Here is a 10,758-nt window from a genome sequence, read left to right as displayed (position 1 = left end):
AATATTGATCTCACTACTATATTTAAATCTAAACACATATTTTAAATTAAATTTTAGTCTCATTGATTGTTGCACTAATTAATCTCATTACCTCAATCTTATTCAACCGACCCAAAGTCTAAGTCGAAAGTAATAAAGAAAAGGTTAGTTATTATGTTAACGTCAAAGAACATAAAACAAGCGGTAAAATACAAGCATTAGCTTTTTTCCATGGAAACACATCTACAAGATTTTCCGATTGATTCTGTTCTGGTCTTCGTCTTCCTATAATACAGTAATACTTTTAAATCAAGGGAGTCAAAAAAAGCCTCCTGAATTCATGGCTCTGCCTAGTCTTCTTTGTCCTTGTCTTACACAACTTTATCAATCTTAGTTATCCATCTTTTTCTCCCTTTTTGCTGATTCTTTCACTTGTAAATATTGTATGGCCGGCCTTCCCCTTCTGTATTTATTTTTAAAACCTAACCGAAAACCAAGCTGATATGAGTTAAAAGTTAAATATCAGATTATAGAAAATCCGAGGCACACAAAGAAAAGAACCCAAAGCTAGGACGTGGGACAACCCCACTTTAAAATAGTGTGTGTGTGTATATATATATATATACACCTTAGTTCTTTCATGTTTTCTATAGCTATTATGATATGGGACTCCTTAGCTTTACTTTGCTGATCCTTGGTTTGTTTCAGCTTGTTTCTGCACAACAGAACACTGATCCAAATGAAGGTCTATAAGCAAAAACCTTTACTTTTTATAGATGTTATGATTATATTTCAACCGTTACTTGCCATTCTAACTTGCATGTCAGTGTTTGGAGTTTGCCAATGTTTATGGAAAAATCTGAATCTTCTTATATGCTTTTATCTTTGTCAGTGGCTGCCCTTAGAACGCTCATAAATTACTGGAACTTGGGAAGTAAGATAAATCTAACCATTGACCCTTGCAACCAAAATGCATCATGGACCTCTGAGGATTCAAATCCTCGTGTTGCTTGTGACTGCTCCAGCAATATTTGTCACATCACTCATTTGTCAGCACCACCATGGATAATTTTTTTATTCACCATTTCACTTCTGTTTTAGTTTTATTAACCTGAACTGGTTTTAAACATTTGCAGGAAGATTTATGCTTTGGATATCAAGGGTGAGATACCCAAAGAACTATTTGAGCTTAAGGAGCTGATGGACTTGTATAAGACTAAACAATTTTGAACTTTGGTCCCCTTTTTTTTAGCCTTTGTTTGAAATTCATTAACCTGATATCTTACCTTTGATACAGGAACCTCGGTCAGAATGTGTTAAACGGTTCCATTCCGGCTGAAATCGGACAACTATCGAAGATGCAATACCTGTAACTGTCATAACTTGCTAATTTGAAGTTTACTGATGAGCTCATGGATATAATGGACTAATGCATTTTTATGTGTAAAGGAACTTGATTTATCACTAACATCCTTTTGTTTGAACAATTCAACAGAAGCTTAGGCATAAACAATCTAACAGGTGCAGTGCCCCCAGAGCTTGGCAATTTAACCCAATTGAATTCTCTGTTAAGTTCATATCTATCTGCAATTTCTTGAATATTTTTCATATTTTTGGTTTGTTTTAAAATTAACCAATTTAACCAAGTTCATTGTTACTTTTTTTTTTTTTGTGTGTTACAGGAGTTTTAGCTCAAACAACTTCTTTGGACCATTACCCAAAGAGCTTGGAAATTTGACATCGTTGCAACAGCTGTAAGTAGCCTAAAATTTGATCTGTTTGACAATATCTCTTGAATGCTTGTGCATGTTACTCGGACTCGGGTCTGAGTCTCACTTGCACATAAGTGAAAACTGAATTAACCACTGATATAACAAATTAAAATCTACCCCCAGTTTTAAGAGCTATCATTAACTTATCATGTTTCTATTTGCTTTTAGGTACATTGATAGCAGTGGAGTGAGTGGAGCAATACCTGAAGAGTTTGCAAATTTGAAATCCCTTCAGATTCTGTACTTATCTATTGATTATTGGAAGCAGTCTTTAAAATATATCTTCCTCATAGTAGAAATACAAAAGGAACTTGTTGGAAAGCTTATGTTTTTATGTTGACATGTCAGCTGGGCTTCTGACAATCGTTTAACTGGGAAACTGCCTGAATATTTTGGTACCTTCACAGAATTCAGAGACATGTAAGAATATGGCTTTCATTTTAACTATATGATTCTATCTTCAGAAACCACAGTAGACAATAGGTTTTTTATAGTTTTTTTCATTGACAGGCGACTTCAAGGAGCATCTCTTGAAGGTCCGATCCCGAGCAGCTTTTCGGCTCTAACGAAATTGGAAGATCTGTAAGGCCTATTTGATTGCCTTTCTTGCAGTGATTTCCCCTTTCTTTTTTATAGAATTCATTTTAACTATATGATTCATTGTATGTTTGATTCATGTTTTTAATTTATAGGAGAATTGGTGATCTAAGAGGGGAAGCTTCATCTCTTGATTTTTTGGATAGCCAAACAAGTTTGTCCACACTGTAAGAGTCTTTCTGTTTTTTCAGCTGTTGTAATTGCTGTCATATATTAATGTCACTTGCAATGTTAAATGCAGATCTTTGAGAAATTGTCGACTGTCGGGACAAATTCCAGAACGTATTGGCAAATTCACCAACTTGAAATACATGTAAGCCTTATTTAGTTCAGCTATGCACTGAAAGAGATTTAATTGTTCAGTCATTACATGACATTCATATTTATCTGGACAAAATCATGATCTCAGGGACCTTAGTTTCAACAAGTTGACAGGCCAAATACCTACCTCTTTCCGGGGATTCTCTTCATTACAGTTCTTGTAAGTCATCTAAAAGCTTCATGTCCTTAAATTTGAATGATCTTATGCGTAGAAACATGAATATCTCGATCCTTAAGTGACTTGAGGGAATAATGAGCAATACAGGTGCAGCATCAATTCATCTGATTATACATATATTGCAGGTATCTTGGAAACAACAACTTGAGTGGGGAGTTAACTGAAGACATGATAACTCCAGAGCTCATTGCACTGTAAGTGTGGTTTCGAGTTATGTCAACGGTTTTCAAGTTGCTTCGCATGACCTTAAGCTTAATTCTCATGACACTGAGTGATTGTTTTTCATTGCAGGGATGTTTCATTCAATCCCCTTTCCGGAAATTTACCAACACAATTCGCTAAGACGAAATCAATGTAAGTTTCATCCTTCCATTTCAACCATATGGGATACCCCTAGTGCTAGCCAAATGCTCATTGATGTTCTCCTGTTGCTCATATTCAGCAATGTTGTTGGAACTTCTATCAATGCAAATGGATTACAGGATAAGTAAGCAAATAATTCCATTCAAATTTGGAGTTGCATTTAATGATTTCTTATGGTATTTTAACTAGCTTTGGCAAATTTATGTCAATGGTGATGAATACAGTAAGGTTTCTGGGATGTTGAACTGCATCCAAGGCAAAACCAAGTGCAAAAACAAGGGCTCATCCAGTGAGTTTAGCCTTCCATGTTCTCCTTTATGTTCTTTTATCATTCTTCAGCATTGATTAATGAGAATCAACCAATACGTGCAGCTTCATTTTCTATCAAGTGTGGAGGCACTGCTCAAAAGTCTGCATCTGGAATTGAGTTTGACGACGACTCTGAAGCACTCGGAGCTGCCGCATTGTATACAAGCACGGACGAACAATGGGCAGTAAGCAATGCTGGAAATTTCATTTCGAACCCAAAGGGGAATAGATATGTAGCAATGACAGATTCTCAGATAACAGAAACTTTAGAATCAGAGCTGTATAAGACCTCAAGGATCTCACCTAGTTCCTTGAGGTACTATGGCCTTGATCTAAAGAATGGAAAATACAGTGTTGAGCTTCATTTTGCAGAGATAGAAATGGAGGACTCTTCGTCCTGGAAAGGTCTTGGGAGACGCTTATTTGATGTTTACATTCAGGTATGTTGGCAAAAATAAAAATAAAAAAGGAAGAAAGTCTATCTTTAGCATTTTCAAGTTGCAGATTATTGATTACTTGATAAATTTGTTTTAAGGGTGAGAAAGTTCTTGAAGATTTCAATATCCAAAAAGAGGCTGGTGGATCCAAAAAAGCCTTGGTAAAAACATTTGAGGCAAATGTGACCAACACAATCATGGAAATTCACTTCTTCTGGGCAGGAAAAGGCACTTGCTGTATTCCATATCAAAGCACATATGGTCCCTTAGTATCAGCAATCCATGCATCTCAAGGTTAATTTTTTTTGTTTTCCCCTTCATAATCATTCAATTTTGCTGCATACTAATAAATATTTTTGCAGTATCTGAAGCTGCGGGTGCCTCTTCGAGCCGCAAGCATGTTGGACAAATAGCAGGAATAGTAATCGGAGCTGTCGCCAGCGTTGTTATACTGTCTTCCGTATTCTACTTATGGTGGAAGAAGGATCCACAGGGTCATATGAGAATTTTCACAGACTCACCAAGGAAACCATTAAAATAGTTCCATTGTATACATAAATGGACCATGTCCGTATACATATATGGACGGTTGAAAACTATAATGTAAATGCATTTTGCTTGATGTGGGTATCTCAAGGTGGGATCATATATTAAATTATGTAATCGCTATCTTTCGCTTGCTTAGCCCCACTATTGTGTAATTTTATGAATAAAAAGTTGGGGTTTCTAGTGGCTTTCGCATTAATACTGTTTTTCATTGTTTTTGTTTCTTTCTTGGTGTCCGGATATTGGTGAATAAAAGTAGGACCATCTTTGTTTTGTCCAATAATGGACCAGCCAAAAAGTCCCTTCTGATAAAAGTGCCTATAGGGTCCGGATATTTTTTAACAACTTTATTGAAGTAGGGTTCAAATTTTGGTTTACTGTAAAATAATAAACAATCGTGGTGTAACATAGTGATAGCCGAATCACCCTTTGCTTTGCTTTGTAGATTTTTCTTATAAAACACTCCCCAGGTATAGTGTGTATAGGTTGAAATCTATTTCGGACTTTTTTATTCAAATTTGATTTAAGTTGGGTTCATATCGACCCAAAATCATGTTCCCTGAGTTGCTTATTGGTTGTATAAGGGCTTGTATTACCAAGCCTAGATTCTTTATTGTTGTTAATGAGGTTTATTTCTGGAGCAAAAGGAGTGAGACATGGGACCCTTTGTCCCCCTATGAATATTCTATCAGGACTTCTCAACAAAGCTGGAGATTGGGGAAGTTTTCATTACCATCCTAATGTAAAAGAATTGGTCTCACTCATCTCTGATTCCTTGATGGTCTTTTTGGTCTTTGGGAAAAGCTCTTTGGAGGCAAATGAAGTTGTTAAGAATGCACTGGACTTCTTCTATAAGATGTCAAGACTTCAAATGAACTCTGAAAAATGTGAAATTCGAGGATTGGTCTAGAAGAACTTTCCTGTATTATAGATAGAACTGCCATGAAGATAAGAGTGTTGCTTGTGAGGTATCTTGGAGTTCCATTAGTTACTAGGTGCTCAAGGGAAGGTGAATGTGGTCCATTGGTTGAGAAAGTCACTCAGAGGATTCGAAGTTAGACTACTAAGTTTCTTTCATTTTCAGGTAGATTACAACTCAATTGGTCATCTTTAGTCTTCAAAACTTTTGGTGCATGGTTTTTATTTTATGAGCAAAAGCTCTTCAGAAAGTCACCGAAATCTACAATGTGTTTTTATGGAAAAGAGGTGAGGGACAAGCAAAGGAAGCTGCTAGAGTTAGTTGGAATTCCTAAAGTTGAAGGTGGATTAGGAGTAAAGGACATAAAGATTTGGAATAAAGTCTGTGCTTAAAAGCCTTAAAAAGATTTTATCAAGCAGGCAGGATCAATCTAGGTGGCTTGGTTGAATAATATGATTTAAAAGGTGGAGCGTGTTGCAGTTGCAAACTAAATCAATGGATGTGAAAGAATGTTGAAATTTAGGGAGTTGTTGCATATCGTGAACCACCATATGCGTGTTGAATTATTATGTAATAGTTATAGTATTTTTCATAGTGATAATTGTTTGTGTCCTTAGACTTGAGATCATTATTGTTCCAATACCGTGAGTTGTATGTTTTCACACAATCAAACATTTTCTGTAAATGATTGTACTATAAAGACTGATGTTGAGTATGTTGCAACCAGTGTAGTGACACATGTTCAAGATAGAATTTATCTCTCCTACATAATGAGAGCAATATCTTAGTCCCCTTAATTGAATATGACTAGAAATGCATGACTATACTCAAAAGAGTTAATATGAGATATCATGCACATTTGTTTATCTTAGTCTACTCAGGAATCAAGAAACAAGAGAATGGACTATACAAGTGCAGTTGTTATGTTAAACCGCGACTTCTTGCAACTTAGGTAGCAATGATGCATTATTAAATGTCACTCTTATTTGTAAAATTAGAATTGTTTTAGTGTTACCATTAACGTTGTAGAATCCTATAGGGTCACACCCTATAGTTGAAATGTTCTGAATCTAAAGAAAGTTGTGATTATATTTAACTATTACATAAGTTAAATTATTTATAAAAATTTTCTTATGATTAATTTAATTTGACAAAATTAAATATTAGACACAATATATGTACATAATGTACATGCATAAAGAATCAAGTTAAAATAATAATATATGAATTGTGTTTCATACTTGTTTACCAAAATATTAAATAATGCAACATGAAAGGAGAAGGTCAATTGAATTCTTGAGATACAAAAGGAATAGCGCTATAATTTTGGGGTTAGTATAGAATGCTCATCCTTACTTCCTATGATGGGAAAGGAAAATTATATGGAAATTCTCTTAGATGGTATCGGACATTTTTACTTAAATTAAATTCATAATTAAAAATAGATCGTGCAATATTATTGTTAATACTTCAATAGTAGTAAGGATTTTCTTGTTTCTTTCGTGTTTAATTATTTATCCTTTTAAAAAACACTCGCGAATTAATTATATTAGCACATAAATACTTTAATTTCGAAAATAAAAATTAAGTCATTATACGAGTGTAATATCACGGCGAATGAGCTTTTCATTGCGATATAGGAATTTCACCCTCCTCGATCGTCAAGTCATTTCACTTTAAAACTAGTGTTTTCCCTTTAAATTCCTTTTACTTTTTAAAGAGCATTAACAAGAAACTTCTGTCCTCCACTACCTATATTTTTTTTTCTAATTTTTTATTCTTTAATTTTATTGGATAACATGCTTCTTGTTTTCCTCTAAGCCCTCACACAAACAAGCATTTGCTGACAATTTGAATTTATCCTCATTTGAACAAAATCTAATAAATTCTTAGTATTTATGTATTTTTATTTATTTTATTCATTTTTAATTAAAAATAATGAAATTTCAAGTATATATTGAAGTTAATATATGTAGTTAAATAAAAAAAAGTTAAATTTAAAATATTTAATATGTATTTTTATAGAAAAATTATTTGATACATCATTACTAGAGTTCTTTATACTCCACAAGTAAGTTAAAGATTTGACAAGTGTATTATAAGATGTAGTTAAAAAAATAAAAAATGATTATATAAATAAATGTGACACTTATCATAACCTCAATTCATTTGTAGAGTCTAAAAAACTATAACGATGTATCAAATAATTACTCATTTTCATAAATAATTATTAAAAAGTAAATAAAAAGTAAAACGAGAAAACATGAATAAAATATAATTGTCGTTACTAATAATTTAAAAAAAATTATTTAATATATCATTTGGTATCCGAGTTTGATAGTTTTTCTAATGTGATACATGTGTTTTTTATTATTATCTAATTTGGTACTTGTATTTGACAAAAGATATATATTTTTGGACCTAAAGGTAATGATGTTAACTTTTTTAATGTTTAATTCGGGTTTGACAATTGATTTGAAGAAAGTTAATTGCTAATATTATAAGGTTTGATTTTTTTATGATTTTGTTAATAAAATAAATTTAGTGTTAATTATGAATTTATTTAATTTCGGTTTAGAGTAAATTTTTCATAAAATCTACTCTAAAACCAAGATTAAACACTAAAATGTTAATATTGTATAACTTTGTTAAATACAAATATCATATTGGACTAAAAAATAACACAAACACTACATTTTGAAAAAAAAATGTCAAACTTAAGTATCATATTTGAGTCAAACTCAGTATAAATCATACGTGGATTTTCATTCTTTATGTACTCTCATTTATGGACCACCATGTGTAAGTTCTCTATACATTTATTTTGGTTTAGGTTTAGATATATTCTATTTATTATTTCATTCTAATCGTGTTAATCTTAGCTATGGTTATCCGATGTATTTTTATAATTACAATTATGATTATACTTGTAATTTCCAAAAAAAAAAAGCTTATGTATAATAATTAAAAAATATATTATATTTTATGTATGATTATATTAGAATATAACGTAAGTTATAATTTAATTTAATAATAATTAAATTATTTTTATAACTAATTAAATTATTACTACTTTTAATTAACATTTATTAAATATAAAAATTAAAGATAATAAATAAATAAAATTATTTATTTAAAATTTATTTAATAAATAAATCTTAAAAGGTTCATATATTTTTCATCAAATCTCACAAGAATAAATGAATATTTTGAATTATAAAGGGGGAGAATTTTTAAAACCTCATTCAGGGTTTAAATACTTTTCTCCTTGAATATATTACAAAAAAAATGAAGAAATTTTTTTTTTGATATAATGCCTAAAACTACTTACAGTCTTTTTTTAATTCTTAAATAAAAGGATAATGCGTTTCAACGCAATCAAATTCTCATCTTCCTATACTGATAATAATGTTGATATCTATCAAACTAAGGCTTAATTAACAAGTAGCCATTACATTAAGAAACCATTTTGTTGAATTGTTTAGCCATTGTGTCTCATTAAAAAGTATTTTTTAATCTGAGCACTATGTAATGGGTAAGTTAAGTATCTACTTTCTTTATTACAAAGTTTTATTCTCATGTCTATTATATAAACCTTTTTTCTTTCTTCTTCTTCTTCTTTTGATTTTTGCATAACATTGCCATCGATTTCTCTAGAATTCCCAACTGATCAATGGTTGCTTTTGACACATCCTGAAAACCGCAAATATTGAAGCGGGATTGTGGGTGTTGAGACAGAGTTTAAAACTCTCCATTGATAAATACTTCTAAGCTTGAAAATTGAAGTTGATGCAATTGCCCATGTTAGTTTTATTTTTAATCTTTTAACAACTAATTCCTTTCTTGTTACCTTGGTTAATGATTGTAGGATGCTCTTAACTACTATCTCAACTATTAAAATTAAACATATTTTTTGTGAAGGTAATCAAAATTCTGATGGTTTGATAAATTTAAAGAGTAGATTCTATTCGAATGTTCCTTCAAACATATTTTGCTTAGATGTGTTATTTTATATTTGTAATGAATTCCAGAAATAATTATTATTGTTTATTAATACGTATGAATCTTCCCTACTTTATTTTATTACTTAAGAATTTGTAGTTAATCTAGTTCATATTTTTTACCAACAAAAAAAAAATTCTCTCTAATCCAATTATTTTCTTTTTAAATTTAACACTCGAACATGACTTTGAAAAAGAAAAAATTACATGACCCCAACCCAAATTGTCCATAATTTTTTTTTTACAAAATTTCATAAATTGTTATAAAAAAACTAATTAAAAGTATATAAAAGGAATAATTAAACTTAAAATATTGTAAAGTCTGAAAATATATAAAATTAAGACGGAACCTTAAAATTTTCATTAAATTACTGGCTCCATTCAATCTTTGAAATAAGAAAATTTTGATCCTCTATATTTGAAAGAGTTTAAATCCTAGTTTTGACCAAAAAAGGAAAAAAAGTTGATTAGTTCATTATTAGTGTTTGAATATTAGGTGTAAAATTTGGTTGACCCAAAATTTGGCTAACTCGGCAATTTTGGGATTTAGATTCAACGAAAGTCGGGCAGCTAAACTGTGGAATATAATATCACTCTCTTCATTAACTAAAAATAGCCTACGCTCAAACTTTTTTCATGCAAATCTCAATTTAATAATACAACAAAATATAAGTGGAAAAAAAGTTTTATAGTAAACAACTGGTTTTCAAAATAATAATAATAATTTATTTAAGCTGGGTATGGATTTATGTTTTTGGACACTTTCTTCTTCTTCTTTTTTAAAAATTTACTGTTTTTTGAAAAAAATATTTAAATACTGTTAGTCTTACTACACATGCTCTGCACGTGGATGGCATAAATTTTGTCTGCATATATTTATATTTTAGTTTATCAAAATTATTATAAGGGTGTTGTTAGAATATAAATTTAGTACACTCGAAAAGTTAATTTTTATTATTATTATTTTTGGATGTTAATATGTTAAATTTGTCATCTAATTATCGTTATAAAATATATGAGAAGGATATTTTCAATACCATGAGAGTATATATAATTAGATAAATCTTATCATTTATTGTGACTTTAATAAAGTAAAATAGTGGAGTTAACGAAATGTTTAATAACTAATAATTTTATGATTTCAATAAAAATTAAGTCATTTATTGAGTAAATAATTATCCTAAGAGGATAAGCTTATTGCTGGTGACAGATTTACTATTCAGACATCTTCATGACTTGCCACTATCCTAACACTAATGGGTATAAAAAAAAACTATATTAAAAATTTAATAAAGAAAGTATATAAATTTCATTTTGCAACTATGTCGGTGATTGC

At 30.7% G+C, this 10,758-nt stretch overlaps 1 protein-coding gene across 1 annotated transcript; it reads left to right on the top strand.

The window, feature by feature from the left end:
* The first annotated feature begins 299 nt into the window (after window positions 1-299).
* On the top strand, window positions 300-4,685 carry LOC107953775 (probable LRR receptor-like serine/threonine-protein kinase At1g56130). Its single transcript, XM_016889179.2, has 19 exons — window positions 300-724; window positions 872-1,028; window positions 1,116-1,187; window positions 1,277-1,348; window positions 1,475-1,546; window positions 1,662-1,733; window positions 1,920-1,991; window positions 2,100-2,171; window positions 2,262-2,333; window positions 2,444-2,515; window positions 2,590-2,661; window positions 2,758-2,829; window positions 2,973-3,041; window positions 3,139-3,201; window positions 3,290-3,334; window positions 3,435-3,499; window positions 3,583-3,959; window positions 4,055-4,250; window positions 4,319-4,685. Exons 1-19 carry the CDS (start codon window positions 643-645, stop codon window positions 4,495-4,497), a joined length of 1,953 nt encoding a protein of 650 aa, XP_016744668.2. The 5' UTR covers window positions 300-642; the 3' UTR covers window positions 4,498-4,685.
* The last annotated feature ends 6,073 nt before the right edge of the window (window positions 4,686-10,758 follow it).

Source organism: Gossypium hirsutum, chromosome A07, assembly GCF_007990345.1.
Source record: "Gossypium hirsutum isolate 1008001.06 chromosome A07, Gossypium_hirsutum_v2.1, whole genome shotgun sequence".
NCBI classification, from domain to species: domain Eukaryota; kingdom Viridiplantae; phylum Streptophyta; class Magnoliopsida; order Malvales; family Malvaceae; genus Gossypium; species Gossypium hirsutum.
The sequence above is the reverse complement of the archived record's forward strand: the minus strand, read 5'-3'. Positions and strand labels throughout refer to the sequence as shown.

Coding starts and splice junctions, on each gene's coding strand:
- LOC107953775 (XM_016889179.2), top strand. CDS start 643: ATGGGACTCCTTAGCTTTACTTTGCTGATCCTTGGTTTGTTTCAGCTT. Junction 1,734..1,919: donor TTGACATCGTTGCAACAGCT/GTAAGTAGCCTA, acceptor ATTTGCTTTTAG/GTACATTGATAGCAGTGGAG. Junction 2,516..2,589: donor CAAACAAGTTTGTCCACACT/GTAAGAGTCTTT, acceptor TGTTAAATGCAG/ATCTTTGAGAAATTGTCGAC.